The 21055-nt window shown below is 40.3% G+C and overlaps 1 protein-coding gene across 1 annotated transcript; it reads right to left on the bottom strand.

Annotated features, from left to right (window-relative positions):
- Nucleotides 1–11993: 11993 nt before the first annotated feature.
- Nucleotides 11994–15928, bottom strand: LOC110716880. Its single transcript, XM_021895531.1, has 3 exons — nt 15217–15928; nt 12166–15059; nt 11994–12047 (listed from the first exon to the last, which is right to left on the bottom strand). Exons 1-3 carry the CDS (start codon nt 15926–15928, stop codon nt 11994–11996), a joined length of 3660 nt encoding a protein of 1219 aa, XP_021751223.1.
- Between the last annotated feature and the right edge of the window lie 5127 nt (nt 15929–21055).

Here is a 21055-nt window from a genome sequence, read left to right on the forward strand (position 1 = left end):
CATCAGGACGGATGATAAAGTGGGCAATTGAGATCCAAAGCCTTGAGGTCAGGTTCGATCCCAGAAAAGCTGTGAAGGGGCAAGCCTTTGTAGACTTTATAGTTGAGATGACCCGGCCACCAGAATATGAAGAAATTGACCAACTCTGGAAAGTCTATGTTGATGGGAGTTCCACAGTAAATGGTTGTAGGGCAGGTATTGTATGTCAGTTTCCAGAGGGCGACAGGTATGAATATGCGCTTCGTTTCGAGTTTCAGGCGTCAAACAACGAAGCTGAGTATGAAGCCCTTTTGGCTGGTATCCGCATGTGCAAAGCAGCCGGGGCAAGAAAGATAGCCACCTGTTCTGATTCACAACTCATAGTCAGCTAGTACAATGGGGATTATGAAGCTACTCATCCGGCTATAGTCAAGTATCTAGAAGCAGTAAAGCAGGCGGCAAGCTCGCTTGAAGATTTCCAGTTAACCCAGGTCCCAAGGTCCGAGAATAACCAGGCAGACGCCTTGTCCAAACTGGCATCCTCGGCCTCATGCGACACCCCTAGAACTGTATTTTGGGAGGTAATGGAAAAACGGAGTATTGAGGAAAACAACATTGCAGTCCTTGATAGAAGCTCAACATGGATGGACCCAATCAGGGCATACCTAACAGACGACACCTTGCCGAATGATCATCATCAGGCGGCCTCACTAAAAAGGCGAGCGTCTAGTTTTGAAATGATAAAAGGAGAAATCTACAAGAGAGGGTACCTTCCACCCTTCTTGAAATGTGTTACCCCAGAAAAAGGGCGAGAGGTCCTAGAAGACCTACACTCTGGATATTGCGCCTCTCACATAGGCGATAGGTCGCTTGCTCAGAGAGTGAGGCGGCAAGGGTACTTCTGGCCGACTCTGGAGGCAGACGCCATGGATCTGGTTAAAAATTGTGACAAGTGCCAGAGGTTTGGCAAATTGATTCATCGTCCAGCTACAGATCTAACGGCTATCCACAACCCAATTCCACTTGCTAAGTGGGGCATGGATATTCTAGGACCCTATACGCCTGCATCAGGCGGCAGGAGGTACATCCTGGTAGCAGTCGACTACTTCAACAAATGGGTGGAGGTCGAGGCAGTCAGGGGCATCAAGACCAAGGATGTAATCTCTTTCATTTGGAGGAATGTGATCACTCGTTTTGGGGTTCCTACGTCCATGGTTTTTGACAAAGGTCCCCAGTTTGAGACGCCCTTTCTCAAAACTTAGTTGAGGGATCAACGCATTGCCTACTGCTTTGCATCTGTCGGACGGCCGCAAGCAAACAGCCAGGTCGAAGCATTTAACAAAATCATCTCAGACGGTATAAAGAAGAAGATTGAGAAAGCAGGCGGCCTATGGGCAGACGAACTACTACATGTTCTCTGGGCCATAAGGACGACTGAAAAAGGAGCGACTGGAGAAACACCTTTCCTCCTAGCATATGGGGTAGAAGCTGTCCTACCCATTGAGCACTATGAGCAGACTCTCCGAGTTATGCTGTATGATGAAGATGCAAATTGGGAAGCAATGCGCCTAGCATTGGATTCCCTTCCAGAACGTAGGGGAAATGCTACCCTACGCCATGAAATATACCGCCTGAGAATGACTCGAATCTACAATAGAAGAGTACACAAGCGCCCACTCAAAGTAGGGGACTTTGTACTAAGGAAGATGGAATCAGTCGGCAGGGCCAACGAGTTGGGAAAGCTAACTCCTAACTGGGAAGGACCCTACCGAATCTGTGAGGAGGTCAGGGACGGCACCTACCGTCTGGAAACTCCAGAGGGCCGACCCCTACCTAGGATTTGGAATGTAGATAATCTGAAAAAAATATTACTTTTGATGTAACTATTTAAAGTTTATTAATGAAAGTTCCAAGTTTACCTTCTTTTCATATGTTTCAAAAAGGAGTACACTCCGTCTGTCCCAAGACAGACGGATGCTCTCCAACACATATTTACTAAAGGGCACGCCTGTTTGCCCACCATACGGCTAATCAACCCAGGAACCAAGCCGCTTGATTACGCTTAATTTTTAAATTAATACAACCTGTCCCAATAAACAGCAGGCGTCCGACGACATGCCATTTGGATGAGATTCGTCGCAGAGAGAAGCTCCCATTTGGGTGGAATAATGCTCTATAAACTACTTACACGGCCCCTATACGGCTGTCCCCAAGGACAACGTATCCGTTTTGAGACAAGGATAACTCAACACTTTCATAAGTGTCAGCAATTGACATCTGCATCGGATAGCCGCCTGTATTACTTGGGATAAATACAGGAGGCGCCCTCTAAGTTAATAGTCAACAAAAATTGACGAATCAAGGGGATTAGTCGGCCATTGACGACTGATACCCCTACTACTAAGGATTAGGAGCAGCCACGATTGGTTAACACCATAGTTAAACCATAGTTGTTCTTCCACACTTGGTCCGGAATCCTAAAAGTTTGAGCAGTCCGCCTGGTCTTTAGCAAAAACGCACTTAAAAAAACATTCCCACTAAGAAATACTAAATGAATCTGAACAATCTAGAAGGACCTCTCGGTTAGGGCTGTGCAAAAAAATCCGAAAAACCGAAAACCCGAAAAACCAAACCGTAACCGAACCGAAAAATCAGGTTCCCGAACCGTTTAAAGAAAACGGGCCGGGTAACTGAACTGATAAGAACTTAACAGTTCGGGTAACGAGTACCCGTTAACACTATTTCGGGTACCCGAATGTCCCGAAAATATATTTTTTCGAAATCTCAAATGAGAAATGTCAGTTTTTTTTTAAAAAAAAGAAACAGAAAAAAAGTGAAAACCCTAAACTTCGTTCTTTTCTCATTTCTCAGTCATTCACTTCACTCAGCCTCCATCCCCCTATCTCTCCTCCTCTTCTCTAATGTCTCTACCTCTGGTTCTCTAATCTCCATTCATGCATTCACTCCTTCATCTCCTCCATTGAAGCGGCTCTGAGCTTTCACTCCTTTATCTCCTAATGTCCTCAGGTAATTAAGTAATTATCCCTTTGCCATATCTAATTATTTGCAATGAATTGATTAAATTCAATTAAACTTAAACTCTTGTTTTAATTTCACAAGTCGGTGATTCAATTTAGGGTTCTTTGTACTTCGACTTCTCCATTGAAGCAGCTTCTGAGCTATACACCTATACTCCTTCATCTCCTCCATTGAAGCGACTCTGAGCTTTCACTCCTTCATCTCCTCCATTAAAGCGTACTTTGGCTCTCCATTGGAGCGGCTTTTGAGCTTTCACTGTTGAGGTAATTTACATTTTATAGTATTTGACTATCTGTGGTTTTTTTCGGATTTGTAATTGTTTTTTTCCTGATTTTTTTTTATTGTGGTACTATTATTTTATTTTTTTTTTGTTTTTTTTTAGAGGAATGGTACTTATTTTGGTTTTCAGAATTGAGGTTTGTTAGATTTGGATTAGTGAGTAAGGTGAGATTTCTGTTTTTGATGTGGAAATAAGGTTGTTGAGAACAAACCAAGATTCAGAGTGATGTTGTTGTGTGATGTTGCTAAGCATCTATAGTAGCTATGTAATAATGTTGTTGAACATTTATAGTGTTGTGTGATGGCTTCCTGTGTGTTGAGCATCTATATTCTAGTGTTGTGTGATGGCTTCCTGTGTGTTGTTGCTGAGCATCTAGATTATAGTAGGTAACTAGGTATGACTTGAGTTACATAGTTGCATCAGCACTTCAGTAGTAGACTATAGTTGCATCAAACATCAGTAGTAGACTATAGTTGTCTTGATACTTGATAAGTTGATAGGAAATTGAAGTATCACTCCTGTTTTGCACATTGCTGACATTGTGGATTTTTAATTTTTTATCAACCTTTCTTGGATTTGTAATGGATAATGGGTAAGCCGTAAGCATATTGATTTGGCATGTCTATCATTGACTCATTGTTATAAGATGAACATAACGCCGTAAAGTTGACTCATTTGTAATGGATAATGGGTAAGCCGTTATATGTAATGTTACTAATGCATGTTGTAGAATACTGCAAGTACCCAAATTAAAGGAGAATGTATATAAGTTGATTGAACTATATGTAGTTTAAGTAATACATATTTTGTTCCACAATTGTTGTTATGTCCTAACGAAATATGGATGAAATTGCCTGCTATGATCATCAACCTGAAATATTCTGTAATGCATGATTGATTTGACAAAATTGTTTTGGGTGTTCTGTTTTTATGTTGTTGTATTGTTTAACAGAATTGAGTAATATTCGTTAGCTGGAATTTGGTTTAACAGTAACTTGTGTTGCTGTGTACAACTGTACATCATCTTTTGGACTCATTTTCAGTAATACTTGCATAAGGTACTGCAAGGCTCACAGAGTGATTATATGATGTAGTTGTATCAATAGTTTTTTTAATTCACTTGCTTGTCTGAGATTTTATGATTGTGTATTTGTGTGACGTGGAAAAGTGTTTAGTAGACATATGTCCTAGATGTTCACCCTTTCAACCCTCGTATAGCTATGACTCATTCTTGTTATTTGTGTATACATGATTGAACTTATTTGTTTTTTTTTCATTTGTAGGAGTGTATGGAATCTGGAAGTAGTGGGGATATGGAAGACTCATGGGCTACAAGTCAAGCTCCTCCAATTCCAAGTCCTCCTCCCGAGCCTTGGGAGTATGACCCTTGTCCAATGACGGAAAATAATGACCCCTTTGACAAGCAAAATACATCATACCAACCTTTTGAACCTACAGATGTTGCTGCCCCCTTAAGTGAAACTTCAAAAAAAACTAGAAAAAGGCGCTCTCCTCATTGGGAGCATTTTATAAAGAAGGATGGAGAAAACAAGGCTGAATGTATCTATTGTCATACATTCATTGGTTGTGCATCACTTCAAGGTACTTCCGGCATGAAGAACCACATAAAGAGGTGTAAGGAATACCCCCCAAACATTGATCAAAATCAACAACTATTGTCCCTTGGTCAACAAACTCTTGATGGGAATCTTGTGGATAAAAAAAAAAGGTAGACTTGACCTGTGCAAATTCAATCAAGAAGATACTACGAAAGCTCTGACAAAGATGGTGATCATGGATGAAATGTCTTTTCGAATGGTGGAGCATGAAGGTGTTCGCAACTTTATGAAGGTAACACAACCCTTTTTCATTATTCCTTCTCGATGGACAGTGACTAGAGATTGTTTTAGGATTTATTTGGATGAGAAAAAAAGTTTGAAAAGGTTTTTTAGCAAGTGCACTTCACGTATAAGTCTCACCATTGATACTTGGACTTCTTGCCAAAATATGAATTACATGTGTTTAACCGCTCACTTTATTGACCAAAACTGGAAATTGCACAAAAAAATAATTAACTTTTGTATAATTGCTGGTCATTCTGGTGAAACAATTGGTAAATCTATCCAAAAGTGTCTACTTGAATGGGGTATTTCTAGAGTAATGACTGTCACTGTAGATAATGCAAGTTCAAATGATGTTGGCATTCAATATTTGAAAAGAAGGTTTGAAAGTTGGAAGACATTAGTTTTGGGTGGTCGGTTCTTACACATGAGATGTTGTGCTCACATATTAAGTTTAACCGTTAAAGAAGGATTGAAAGAAAGTGATGTGTCAATAAAAAGAATTTGTTGTGCTGTTAGGTATGTAAGATCATCGGGTGCTAGATTGCAAAAGTTTATGAGTTGTGTTAAACAAGAAAAGTTGGAGTCAAAACGTTTTCTTTGTTTAGATGTGGATACTAGGTGGAATTCCACTTTTTTAATGCTGGAAGGTGCTTTGGCATATCGTAGGGCTTTTAATGTTCAGATGGTGGTAAATTTAGGTATGAGTTACTTAAGTCAGGCGGGGTGCCTGAACCTAGTGATTGGGATCGTGTTGCCTCTTTTCTTCCTTTACTTAAAGTATTCTATGATGCTACTCTACGAGTTTCCGGCTCGTTTTATATCGCCTCTAATGTGTATTTACCAGAACTTGTTGGGATTAGTGTGTTAATCAAGAAAAAAATGTTGAGTAATGATGCGGGGGTGAGTTTAATGGCTAGTGGAATGAAGAAAAAGCATGACAAATATTGGGAAAATGTTGATAATGTGAATCTCTTGTTGTATATTGCTGTAATTCTTTATCCTAGGCGGAAAATGGGATATACTAAATGGGCAATTAATCAACAATATGATTCTGAAAAAGCTAAGTACTTGTGTGATAAAGTGATGTAAACTTTGAGTGACATGTATGAACTTTATATTTCTGTAAACCCTCCAAATGAGTCTTTTCCCCCTAAAACTTCTGATTTTCCGGAGGAAGTAGAAGATATGGATTCTGATGTAGATGTGGCGGAATCAGAGTTTGAAAAGGAGTTGGGTTCATGTGTTGGAGTACAAGGGAAAAATGAGTTGGCCAAGTATTTAGAATATGATAGAGAAGTTAATCCTGCCGGAAAAAGCTTTGATTGTTTGGGGTGGTGGAAAAAAAATGGTGAAAGGTATCCAACAATAGCTCTCATGGCTAGAGATGTACTTGCCATTCCCGTATCAACAGTCGCTTCCGGATCATCTTTTAGCACCGGTGGTCGAGTGCTTGATTCATTTCGCAGCTCACTCTCAACTAAGATGGTTGAAGCCTTGATTTGTGCACAAGATTGGTGTAATACCCCGTATTTTTTATGTATTTTATAAATTATTTAATTAATTATAAAATAGTTTTTTAAAATACTCAAGTACTTTAATTAAATATTTAAAGGGCTAAAGTATTTAAATTATTGAGTTTTATAAAAGTAAATTTATTTTGGGCTAAACGTTTATTAATCTTTTAGGCTCGTTTAAATAATAGTATGTAAACAATCCTTACATACACCTTGTGGACCAACCCATTTCATTTAAGTAAGCCCAATTCTTTTATTTGAACCCTTGTGGGTCAAATATTTCATAAATAAAGTCCATTTGTTTGTTAAGCCCAACCATAATCTTTATTCCCTACTCTATAAATACCTCTCAATACCCCAAAATTTTCCCACACAAGAGATCAAAAATAAGATTTTGGGGTAAGTAATCTTTTCTTTTCCCTTATTTTTTTTCTTTTCTTTTTCTTTCTTTTCTTTTCTCCTTTTTCTTATTCTTTTCTTTCCTTGCATGCTGCTTTGGTTCATGCGTGAATGCATGGCCAATTGCTGCTTTCATGTTTTGCAGCAACCTCACGCCACTCCCCAGCCAGCCAGAGCTCCGACGACCCACGTCGGCAACCACCCACACCGTGAGCCACCCATCTCTCCTCCTCCTTGTTTTAAATTATTGTTTTATGTAGTATATATTTTTGGGTTTTGATTCTTGTTATTTAAATATGATTAATATATTTTATAATTGTGTTTTGATAACTAAAGAGTATAAATTTCTGATTTTGTATGGTTTTAAATTATGGTTTTTATAAAGTATTAAAAAGTTAGGGTTTTAACTATTAAAGTGTTGATTTTTAGGGTTCTAATAATCAATTAAATTAGGGCTTTAATTCCTATTGAATTTATAAAGATTAATTAAACATAAAAACTGATTTTCGGTAATCAAATTCCGATCTCCGTTCTTAATTATTTTTAATCACGTTTTTATCCCGCTGAGATTATAACTCATCTGATTTTTACAAAACAATAACATTTTTCGTGTGTAAACAATGTTCTAATCATAACTCACTATCTTTTGTAGTGAGCACCACCCTCTCGTGGCCAAAATCAGCCTCTAAATAGGGTTTTCGGACAGTTTTTGATTTTTGACGAAGGTTTAATGTTTTAAAAATAATTTTCAGATTTATTTGGGGGTTTAAATTTTAAAAAGTGTGCTGGAATTTTTATATAAACACCATGAATGAGTTTTTACTTTGTGGTTTTAATTACCCACTTAAAGAAAGAGTTTTAAAGGTTTTAAACCAAAATTTCAGCTTATTAGAGAAGGTTTAAAGTGTTTAAAAGTTGCTAGAAATTTGTGTAATCAAGGAAGTAATTGAGTTTATGTATTTGGTATTGTAGGAGACTTTAAGTTGAGTAATTTCTAGCATTGTGGCTAGTTGGAAAGATAATTTAATTAAGGTACGTATAAGAATATGAGAAAACTTGATTTTAGGAGCATGTTTAAGGACTTGGGGAAAAAAAAAACCTAGAATCATGCTAGGGAACTTGTGAATTGGTTGACATTGTTTGGTAATGAGTTGGTTGATGATCAATGTGATGATTGCCTTAATTCATGTATGAGAGATTGCATTGATTTTTCCTTATGAGTATTATTTATGCAATAATTTGCAAGGAGAGCTTAAAAAGTAAAGCTACAAGTATACATATGGAATGAATCATTTTAATTACTTATTCATCTGTATTGAAATGGAATGAGTAAAGGTAGAGTTAAAGTCTTATAAGACAAGATTTTGGATATGAGGTGCCTTATGCACTTGAGGTGTTTATACACCGAGGTAGTTAAAGTATTCAATAATAAATGTTACTTGTCACTTATAAATTAAGAATTAAATTGGAAACTTGAATGATTTGAATGTTTGATGTATGATTGGTTGCGTTGTTTGCATACGAGTCATCACCAAATTTAAACTGGTAAATCACGTAAAGTGCAAGAAGGATGAGCAATAAAACTTTGGATTTGTGCACATCTAGAGTAATGACAAACAGGGGTTGGGTTCACGGGGTATTAGCCGTGCACTTTTCAGAGGTCGTCTGATCTACGAGTCTCTTGTTTTAAATTCTTTTAAAATTATAATGAGTTAGATGAGATCTCATACTAGCTATGGCCACGGAGTCGCGGCCGTCTGCCATTGGATGTTTATTAATGTCTTCCGAAAGGAGGCATAGGGTTTTCTTATTTAATGTTCCGGAATGGAGCACAGGGGGACAACCCGGTCTATTGCTTAATCCAATTAAATTAATGAAGTGATCAATACTATTAGAGAAAATTTATAATAAGTAACAATTGAATCATGTGTTCGAGTCAATGATTATATTGTGAGTGTATGAAATTCTTGATAGTATCATGCTAAGACTCTTTACTATATTTCGTAGCTTGTATGTACTCAGCGATGCTGATTGCGTGCTTTTGTGTGTTTCTCTTGGTCATGGCCTTCGCCTTCAATGACCCTGTAATGATCCAATTCTTACACTTGTAATATTGGGGAGCAGATTTATCACAGGTTTTTGCATAAACTGAATTGCATCAGGGTGATGGGATTTGAGTGGAGCGTTGTTTAATCACTTAGCTTATTTTATATCATAGATTGAATTTTAATTTGGTTCTAATTCCATTTACTTCCTAGTATACTAGATTTTGAATAAGGGCCGTTATGGTTCCAACTTGTAAGACTAAATTGAGTTTTGATTTTTAGTTTTGAAACTAATATTCCTTTTTAAAACTAAGTTAGTTTTCCGCTGCTAATTTCTGAAACTAGCCTTAACGTTTTAACACGTGGCTGTAGCACACCAGTAATTCTCTCACAGGTTATTAAAAGTATTTACAAGTTTTTGCAGGTTTTCTTTTAGAGAGAATTATTGGGGTGTTACAATTGGTTACATACATCTCAAGGTCCTCTTATACTTGAGGAGAGACTTGAAGATATGGAAAAAATTGAATAAGGTAACAATTAAATATTTTCTCTTTTTTTTAATCTCATTATCTTGTTAATTATTCATTAACTTTTTTTATTTTTATTTTTTTTGAAGAAACGTTACCTCTTGGTGAGGAACATTCTCTCTTTGTTAATGATGATTAGAGGTAGCAACTTATAATCATGAAGGTTGGTAGTGATTGTATTGAAGGCTGGAAGTCATTGAAGGCTTGGAGTATTTTATGAATTATGATTACTATGGACTGTTTTTTTTTTAAAACTATAAACTATGGAATTGTTTTTTTGTTATGTACTGGTTTAACTATGGACTTTTTTTAAAAGAAACAGTATGTTTGTACCAAGTATTTGTTCATTTGTAATCGGGTTGATGTGCTGTGTTATATGTGTATTCAGGTTTAAATATTAGCCTATTAGGCTGTTATTTGTTACAAAAATTCATTGTACTAATAACAATAATTAATACTAGAAAAATAGGTGGAAGTTTGAACAAAAATTACTAAGTAGGTGGGTACAAGAAGGAGTTCAGGCAGCCAGGCAGGAGAGGTGAGGAAGCAGCAGCCTCAAGGACAGGGATTGGTAGGCTTCCAAAGCTTAAGGCAGCGATTTTTGTAATTATTTTTGTTATTTATGTATTTAAGTTCAATTGTTATAGTTCAAAAAATATGAAGTTAAAAAAAACTAGTAAAAAAGCATCTAAAAACGAATTGCAAAGCAGGTTTTAAAATAAATAAAAAGACCCGAAAAAAAATATTCTGCTTATTGGTTCGGCTCGGTTTTTTGGTTCGGGTACCCGTATTTTCGGGTATCCGAATTTACGGGTACCCGAACCTTATCGGAACGGTTTCGAAAATTGGTTTTAGCCTTAACGGTTATCGGGTACCCGAACCAATAACGTTATTGGAACGGGTACCCGTCCCATGCTCTCCCCTACTCTCGGTGTCCGACTGGATGTGATAACGACTGATACAACCGTCTGAATTGACAGTCGTCCAAACAACAAGCATCCTACTATGTTTCTCGTAAACATACCAAGGAACTTACGACAATTGATAAAACAGCGACTAGCCGACTGTTCTCTAAGAACTAGGCGACTCCTGTGACTTGAAATGCACTAATTCAGTCGGTACCTTACAACTGTGACTAAGTGCATTTCACCCAAGACTGGTTATGTTTGCTACTGAGGTCCGACTGTCTATGGCCGACTAGTTACTCTCTTTTCAAGAAGTAACCTAGTTGTCCAGGGGCAAGGGCAGTCGGCATCAGGATCCAACAACTTAGCTAAAAAGTTTAACATGGATACGCCATACAAGCGGCTATTAAGTCGCGACATGAAAAATGTTTGGCAAATTCAACAAAAATAAAAGTCAAAAGACAACAGCATATGTAACAGCAAAAGACGACTCAACAGTCGCCAAATCATATCAAATTAAAGCCAGACAAGCTGGCAAGGTTAAGTTAAAACCAGGCAAGCTGGCAAAATATTCAGAAGCCCCGGCCCCCTGGCCGGGTAAAGATATACAAAAACAAACAGCACGCAGGCCGAAGATAAGATTGAATATAAAAAGCTCTAAGTTTGTGGTAGAGTTTCGGTATTGAATGCCGCCTGATCAGCAAGGGACGCCTGGTTCTGAGAGGCATCCTTCTTACTTGTCTCGGCATCAGGGGCAGCTTCTTTAGATGCTTCCACCCCAATCGACTACAGGGCCACTACTTCTTCCTCCTCTTCTGAGCTGGACTCGGCCGCCTGGTCCTCCTCGGGACGCTTGTCACTATTAGTCGGTACAGATTGTGATGCCATCTTAAAGGTACTCTCCCTACAGACGGCGCCAAAATGTTTCGGGGGTTTTTTGTGTCCCTTGGGAGAGTTACAACTTCAAGGCTGGAACCACGCGCCTGTACCTGCAAGATAACGGAGACTCCTTGGGTAGGGAGCTCCGCCTCCAACTATCAAGTTAGCGAGTGAAGGAGTTGTAATGCGGAATGTAAATAGGTGCCGGATGCTAGAAAGGGTCTAGCAGGCGGTACCGAGTGGTGTGTGATTGTCTTGGGATTTGTGCAATCCGTGTGTTTTTTGTGAACAGTCTATGTCATTAATGAGCATTTATGACAGTATTTATAGCATTGGGAAGCGTGCCAGGTTCTAGGGTTTTTGGCCAACCATAGGAGTGATTGGGCTTTCTTGGGATTTGGGCCCAATTTGCTACCTGTTTAGACAAGGCTGAAAGGGCCACATGGAATAGCATAGGAGGTCCATGGTGGACCAGCTGAAGTGTGCCACGCGGCAGGTCTTGATAAGTCCAACTGGGTGACACTTGTCAGGACCTGATTGGTCCACATGGCGAGGGGGTGATTGGAGGGAAAATCCCCCTAATCAATACATGTTCCTCAGTGCCAGATAAACATGACCTAGAAAGTAAATGGGCCACTGTATTACCCCCACGTTTAACATGGATACAATAAAAGAAGGAGAAAAAATTGTATAAAGAGTTGATACGACCAGTGATTAAATGGAGATAATTGAAGCCTCGCCTCATCCCATTCACCTGTTGCACAATCCCAAGAGCATCACTCTCTAGCCATATCTTCTCATATACTAGTCGGATAGCAAGCTCGATCCCATATTGCATGCCAGTGGCCTCAACAATTTTCACTTCCCACCTTCCCTTGTATCTCCTTGCACCTGTAAACAAGATCTCTCCCCTGTAGTCCCTGGCAACAACACCAACACCCACTTCCCCATTGTGTAAGATAGCAGCGTCCACATTGATTTTAGTGACCCCTTCTCTCAGTTTTTTCCAGCTATTTCTACTACGAGAGCTTTGTTTTTGCTTTACACTACTCACTCTCTTGGGATATTGTTGATAGCTATGTACATAGTTCACTAATTGAACAGCTAACTGTTGAGGGTTGTGGGTGGTTTCCTCAAACACTGACTTGTTCCTGCTAGTCCACGCTGCCCAGGCCAGAGTTGAGAAAACACATAGCTCCTGACTTGGCAAAAGATCACGCATATTGGTGAAAGTCTCTACAAAATTCCCTCCTACCCTGTGTTGGGCATCCCTCCAGAAACTGCACTGCTCCCATATTTCGCTTACAGAGTTGCAAAAAAATAGAGCATATTGTAAAGACTCCTCCTCATCGTTACATCGCTGACATATCCTTGAGGTGCTTATATGCCTCCTTTGCAATTCACCCCCAACTACCAAAGTGTTATTACATGCTCGCCATAGGAAGTGGCGGAGCTTAGGGGGGCCATTCATCTTCCAGATACACCGCCATAAGTCTTCCCTAATCACACTACTCGTAGTTGCTCTCCCCAACATGCCAACCCAATACCCTAACTTGACCGAGTATGCTCTATTAGTTGTCAAACTCCAGAAAATCATATCTTGCCCAGCATCCTGAAGTAACGGAATAGACAGAATTTTTTTAATATCCTCCTGCCTAAAATGCAAAGCTAGCTCCTCCTCCTGCCAGCATCTACGTTCTTCATCAATTAAAGCTGCCACCCGAAGATCTCCATCATGAAGACCATTACGAGGAGGGTCAATAGTTACAGTCATTCCATTACATGGAACCCAACTACCCCTCCAAGCCCTGATGCTTGAGCCATCTCCTACTCTCCATAGTAAGCCCTCCTTTAGCAACGCCTTAGCTCCCCATATACCTCTCCAAGTGTAACTCGGACAAAAGCCTCTATACGAATCCAGAAACTCCGTAGTTTTGAAATATCGTGCTTTTAACACCTTATATACTAGGGTGTTTTTTCCATGAAGTAACCGCCAACATTGCTTTGCCAGAAGAGCTTGATTAAACACCTTGAGGTCTCTAAAGCCCATGCCACCTTTTGCCTTTGGTAAGCATAAATCTTCCCACCGTTTCCTGTGGATCTTCTTCTGAGTTCCGTTTCCCCACAAAAACCGAGCTAGGATACCATGGATTTCCTCTAACAGGCTATCCGGGATTTTAAAAATTCCCATTAAATATGTTGGTATTTCTTGAGCTACAGCTTTAATGAGAATCTCTTTCCCCGCCCTTGACAACAATTTCTCCTTCCATCCTTGTAACTTTTTCCATATTCGATCTTTCAGATTTGCAAAGATAGCCTTCTTGGATTTCCCAATCACCGTAAGTATACCTAGGTATTTCTCATGCCTGTTAACTTGCTTGACCCCTAACAGGTTACATATAGCCTGTTTTTGAGGTTCTGGAACATTCCTGCCAAAAATCGCTTCCGATTTCTGGAGATTTATTTTTTGGCCCAAGGCACTCTCATATACATTAAGGATATGGGCAATTTCCTTGCATTCTACATCAGTAGATCTGGCAAATAAAATGCTGTCGTCTGCAAAATATAAATGGGAAATACAGGGAGCTCCATTACATATCTTCACTCCATGGATAACATTATCAAACACTGCTTTTGACAACAAACAGGAGAAAGCATCAGCAACCAATAAAAATAAATACGGGGATATAGGGTCACCCTGCCGGAGTCCACGTTGAGGCTTGACATCTCCCACCAATTCGCCATTCATCTTGAATTTGAAAGAGTAGCAGGATAAACAGTTCAGAATTCTCTGTATAAAACTGATATCAAAGCCCAATTTTATCATGGTCTGCTCAATAAAACCCCACTCCACCCTATCATAGGCCTTCATCATATCCAATTTCAATGCAATTGTACCATGTCTCTCCTCCCTTTTTCTTTTCATAGCATGAAAAACTTCGAAAGCAATTAGAGCATTATCAGTGATTTGTCTCCCGGGAACAAACGCACTCTGCTGAGGGGAAATTAATTGTTGTAACAATGGTTTAAGCCGGTTTGCCAGGAATTTTGACACAATTTTATATAACACATTACACAGACTAATTGGTCTATATTCGGTAATCTTTTTTAGATCATGACACTTAGGAATGAGTACGATACATGTCTTACTAACTTTCGAAATGTCCACAAAACCATGCCACCAATTAATGACAAAACTCACAATATCATTTTTAACAATGTGCCAAAATTTCTGGTAAAAAAGAGCATGCATACCGTCTACCCCCGGAGATTTATTTGGATGCATTTCAAAGAGTGTCGTTTTAATCTCCTCAAACGTTGGTTCCTTGCATAACTCGTCGTTCATTCCAGCTGTAACAGCTACACGAACTCCTTCCAGAGCCTCCTGGCAATTAGCTACCCCTTCTGAAGTGAACAAGTGGGAGAAGTAATCTGTTACTACCTTCTGGATACCCTGCTCGTCCTTCACCCAACTACCCCTCTGATCTTCGATACCCACAATCGTATTTTTTTGCCCTTCTAGCACTTGCTTTGTGATGGAAATAGGAGGTATTTTTATCCCCATCACGGAGCTCATTATTCCTAGCTCTAGCATGCCAATACGACTCTTCAAGTAGATGGAGGTTATCGATTTCTTCCGACAGTTCCCTACACTTTGCCAATCTCACATTATCCATCACACCCGATTGATTGATCAGGAGTTGTTCCTCTACTTCCCTTATTCTCTTCTTAATACTGCCAAAGGTCTTGGCCGCCCATTTACTCAAATTAGTCGCACATGAGACCACCTTGTCCGAAGTATTACCAGTGATAGCATTTTCCCATGCCTCCTTCAAAACTTTCTCACACTCCGGGTTTGACAGCCACATTGCCTCAAAACGAAAGAGTCTTTTTTTCCTTCTATTTTCCTCACGCAAGCCCGCCTTCAGAAGTATAGGGGCATGGTCCGAACGTTGTGGTCTAATTGGGAGATGGATTACTTCGTGCGCTGGGAACAGATTACACCACGAATTACTTGCTAGGAACCTATCTAGGCGTTCTTGGATGAGCGTTTTAATGGACAGCCCACGTTGCCATGTAAATTTATTCCCCTTGTAAAGCAAATCCCGAACCCCTATGCTATCAATAGCCTCACGGAAACCATCCATACAACCTTCGTTTCTCTGAACACCTCCTAGTTTCTCATCATCACTCAGAATCTCATTAAAATCCCCAAAGTATATGACCCTATCAGGACATTCATGTCGCAAGCTCTTCATAAGAAACCACGTTTTATTCTTGTTAACACTCTCCGGCCATCCATAAACACCCACCACCCTCCATTTCACCACATCATTCTCATCCAAGACATCTACTGCAATATGGTTTGCTGAGTAAGACACCACTTTTACTCGAATATCTCTCCACCACAAGCCCATACCACCTGATAAGCCCATACTACTCACCCCAAACCCTTTGACATACCCACATTTCCTCCTTGCACCTTCTTGTTTCTTTGCATCTATTTTGGTTTCCATTATAAAAACCAAGTTCGGCATCTCTCTCCAACACCATTCCCGGAGAGAATTCACTGTCCGAGGGTTGCCAAGCCCTCGACAGTTCCAGCTAAATATTTTCATTGTTGTTCACGGGGTGGAGTTTTGACCACCTCCGCTACTTTCATAATTTGTTCATCGACTTGCATAAGGTGCTGGAACCTCCCTTTTTTGTTTACTGTCACTTCATTTTCATCATCCCCTCCATCCACTTCCATCTCATCAATTGCTTTCCTTTTCTCTCCCAACTCCCTTGGTCTATTAAGTTCATCTTTCTGCAAAGATAGGACATCCTGACCACTCCCGAATTTTGACTTGTGTGTGTTTTTCATGGTCCTTCTTTTCTTCTCAGATATCTGTTTCCTCCTATCAATAGGAGTTTTTCCTAGATTAAACTTCAGTGGCTCCCCTATCACTAAAGTGGCCCCCTCTGAATTGAGCATAGTAGTAGACAGAGCTCCCTCATATCCAACCTGACATCTCTCATTCCTTCTCTCTATCCCCCTATCACCCTGTTCTCCCTCTGACTTCCTCCCTGCTACTCCTAATTCAACCCCCCAGTAACACTTAACGCCTCATCTCCCTCATGTAACATCTCATCCCTTAAAGATTGAGGTGAACTCCTTATCTCTCTAACTATAGTCAAGGCCTCTTCCCCCTTCTCCATACCCTCCCCTGTATTCACATCCTTATCCCCCCTTACTGATTGCTTTTCAATATAGTCCATTCCAGAGCTCTTTCCCCCCTCCATCTCCACCCTCCCTCTCCCATAGCTATAAGGTGTTAACTTAGTATTAGCCTTATTATGAACTTCCAGCTTTGAGGTGAAATTTAATTTTTTCCCCTTTAACATCTCCCTCACCTCCATACCATCCTGTGTCTTACCCTTCATCGGAGAGGCCTTTAGCCACACTCCCCATCTGTGGCCTTGTTCGTTCAAGTCATCCGCAACCAAAAGACAGTCCTTCTCACTATGCCCCATCGTTCCACATGAAAAATAGAAGAAAGTTAATCTTTCATACTTAAGGTTGATTTTAATCACATTACCCTCTCTTGTACGTAGGGTCTGATATCTCTTCAAAGGTTTTCGGACATCCAACATTACCTTAACTCGGCGGTATTTGCATATAGCCACAGAATCTTCTTCCACCTCAATTACCTCTCCCAATTAATTTCGATGCTATCATTCGCACATGGTTATTTGTGCGGCTGTTAAAAGGCAAATCTTCAATTCTCACCCAGAACGGTGAGAAATTTAGGTTAACATCGCGCGGTTTTTCACCTCCAGTAATGTCATTGAGAATCAGCAAATTATGTTCAAAACACCACGGTCTACCCATCATGATCCTCTCTTTGTCTTTCCAATGGAGAAATTGGAACGCATAAAGGTTTACTCCAATGCAACAGATAATTACACACCCTTTCAATGCCCAGGATTGGGAGATTGTACGCTTAAAAGCCTCTACGTTAATCCCCCTATATGTTAATAATCTTCCAATCAGCATCAAAGAAACCCTAGCTTCTTCTCCCTCCGTGTCTACTTCTCCTATATCGATGACTTCCTCCTCTTCTGTATTAATGTTTAGAGCCTCATACTGTTTAATTAGTTCGTCGGCCATTATTGCCGGCAACCGCAACACAAAAGTCACGGTAGATAAACCTCTCTCGCAAGGTGGTTTTCCTCTCTCTCAAGGTAGGGTTCCCTCTCTTTCAAGGGGTTATATTTACAAAATAACAATTATTATTCTAGCTAAGACACTTTGATTCGAATTAATTTAAATATTAATCCGTACACTCATCTTACGGATCTTGCCATTATAAAATAATTTTTAAAAACACTCATGACCAAATTTGTCTCACTTGTAACCCATGTTGGTAAAGCCAACTCTATGTCTCAAATAAGTCGCTTTTACACCTTAGACAAGTCAACTCTATGTCTGTCAAGCCAACCATTATCCTACTATTAGTGTTAAACTAGTCTATGCTTAGAATTTCAAAATCAAACACACTCTTAGCGTAAATCAAGTCCTTGAGTAAAGCGGGATTTTCCAAATTCAAATCAATTCATATTCAAATCCAAATTCAAGATGAGAATTTTACCTTTCTATTTTATTCAAATTTTATTATACATCTTCCTTACAAGAATAATGAACTTCTTACAAATTTGGACCCTTCAATTTTATACTATTCAATTCAAATCAATCTAGTGTCTTATATAAGAAAAACTCAACCTTCTAACAAAGCACCACCTTTAACATTTTAATTTTAATCAATCTAGTGACCTCCTTTGGAGAAAACTTTCTCTTATGAAGTCGCACCCTTCAAATTCAATCCAATTCAGCCTTTATTTATAGCAACAAGTCATTATTTTTGTGCGTAAAGTGACATTTGCAAGAAATTTTTTAAATACAACTACATTGATGTTACTTGCATGTTTCTAGGTTCAGTCAAAAATGTGTTTTGGGTTCTATTTTTTGTTCATGACCCAAATTTTTCGACTCGGTTTCCAGGCCAATATCGTGTCGGGTTTGTTTTTGCGAGGTATACACACAATCATTTCTCCTTACACAAACAAAATACATGTCACAGAATCAAACTCAGCAAATCAAAATCAAATGCTACTACCTTCAATTTCAACAATGTCATTTTCTCCACTATTTCCACCATCTTCTTATTCAACTTTTCACCGAAATTACAACCTCTTTTATCATCATCTTCTTCCTCCTCCTCATCATCAATATCTCAAACAACTTTCTCACAACAACACCAATTTCACCCTAAAATCTCACTCCTCGAGCGAAGTTGTGGAAGGCATTGCCGAGGTTGTAGCCGAAGCCGGGGTGGAACCACAACTTGCTTTGGAACTAATCGCTTCTAAGGCTCCGCAGTATGCGAAGATGCTGAGGGATAGTGTTTCGGAGTTCGACGATCTGTCGCTGGGTGGAACTCCTTGATGAGGGTGGAAATGACGGCAGCACCCCTCAGTTTGAAGGAGAAGATTAAGCACATTGCCATGGAGAAAGGTGATAATGGGAAAATCCCTTATTTGGAGAGTCGTGGGTCGAGTCTTTCTTCTGCTATTCATCTTGCTCGCCTTTTTTCATCTCAGTCTCTTTCTTCTCTCATTCATAAGGTTTGTTAGTCTTACTTAGGAATTTGTTTTTCTAGGTATTCATTTGCTGAATTATTTTTCGACCCAAATTTGAAGTGGATGAATTTGAAGTGGCAGTAGTAATTTCACTAGTAGTAATTTCAATCAGTAGTAATTTGAATTACTAGTATTGACCCAAAGTTATTTGCTAAATTAGTAGTAATTGAAAACCCAAAATACTTGCTGAATTAGTAGTTGATTAGGGGATTTTCCTCCCACCAATCGGAATGCGCCACGTGGGCCAATCAGGTCCTGCCAAGTGTCCTCCAGTTGGAACTGTCAAGGTTTGCCACGTGGCACACGCCTATTTGTCCACCCTGGACCTATTATGTCATGACACGTGGCATCCTCCATGCCTAATGGAAAAACCGGCCACCTAGGCCCAACTTCCAAGGGAAGCCCAATCAGCCCTAGGTTAACCTAAACCTAGGATTGGCACGTTTCCCAAGGTTATAAATACCTCCCTTAATCCTCATTAAGGGGCAGGACGCACATTTAACACTCTCACCTAGAGAGACCATATCACTTTTATTTCCGCATTAATTACTCCTTAATAAAGTACTAACTTGACCGTCGAAGGCGGATCTCCAATCATCTGGAGCATCCGTTTGTTTTGCAGGTACAGGCGTCCGGTTCCAGTCTCGGAATTGTAACTCTCCCGCAGGACATCAGAAAACCCCGAAACATTTTGGCGCCGTCTGTGGGGAGAGTACTTCTGAGATGGCATCCACGTCTGTACCGAGCCTGAAGAGAGGCGTCCCCTAGACGACCCTCAAGTTCAGTCGGACCATGATACTGAGGAAGAATTTGAAGTTGAAGCTCACACAGCTTCAGACGGGACCCTAAGGGCCCGACGCACCCGTCATACCGAAAGAAGGGAACGGGAACATCTTCAAACTGGACTCAGTGATCCAGCCGGGCGCACCGCCTGTTCAGCAGCAGCCGGCTGATGGGTCTGCTCCCATTACAAGAAACGAACTCATGACCTTCATGAGGGGCTTCAAGGGAGAGATTCAAGAGTTGCTCAACAAGAAGCCGCCTGCTCTGGCCAAGGAGCAGTCGGCTAAGAAACCTTCCTCTTCAGGGAGGAGGAAGCCTATTCGAGGGCGAGAGGCGACCCCTCATCCTAACTCTAGGAAGTGGGAGCCACCTGTCCTTGATTTCACAAAGTATCGCTTTCCTACTCCAGGAAAGAGGAAACCTGTTCGTCATATTCAGGCGGACGGGTCGAAGAAAACATACACAGATGCTCGGCTATTGCTAGAGCAGAAGAAGAATGACCGATTGTCAGAGTCGGCCTCTACTTCAAACTTCCAAGACAGTCTACGCAATACCTCGATGAAGTATACTCAGTCGCATCATGAGACTCAGTCAGGCGGCACCTCCCGTCAGTCCGGCTTTCATAGTGACCAGGCGGTACTAAACTTACCATTTGTACCGCAACAACAATATTTTTTGCAGCCACCTCTGTTTGGTGGGCATGCAGCAAAGAATGTCCAACCTATAGACTGGCAGCTACGGTTGCTTAGACTTGGGGAACAGTCGTCGGCCTTCTCCAAGGAAATTGCTGAAGCCGCTCAGCCGGCCAAAGTGAAAAATGTATTAGTAGGCGCCTATGACGGCACTACTAACCCAGAAGACCATTTGATGGCATTCACAAACCTGATGTACCTTCAAGGGTTGGATGATCCCACTTGGTGCAAGTGTTTTCCAACGACTCTCAAAGGAATCGCACAACAATGGTTCGGCAACCTGCCGACTGGTTGTGTGAATAACTTCAGGACGCTTGCTTACTTATTCACCTCCAACTTTTCCATGAACATACCTGCGAAGAAGACGACCCTTGATTTAGGAACGATTCAGCAGGGCGAGAAGGAGGGGCTTCGTTCTTACATCAGGCGGTTTAACCTGATGAGAATACAGATTCAAGGGTTACTGGATGAGGTAGCCTATACTGA

The sequence above is a fragment of the Chenopodium quinoa genome, unplaced genomic scaffold (assembly GCF_001683475.1).
Source record: "Chenopodium quinoa cultivar QQ74 unplaced genomic scaffold, ASM168347v1, whole genome shotgun sequence".
NCBI lineage: Eukaryota > Viridiplantae > Streptophyta > Magnoliopsida > Caryophyllales > Amaranthaceae > Chenopodium > Chenopodium quinoa.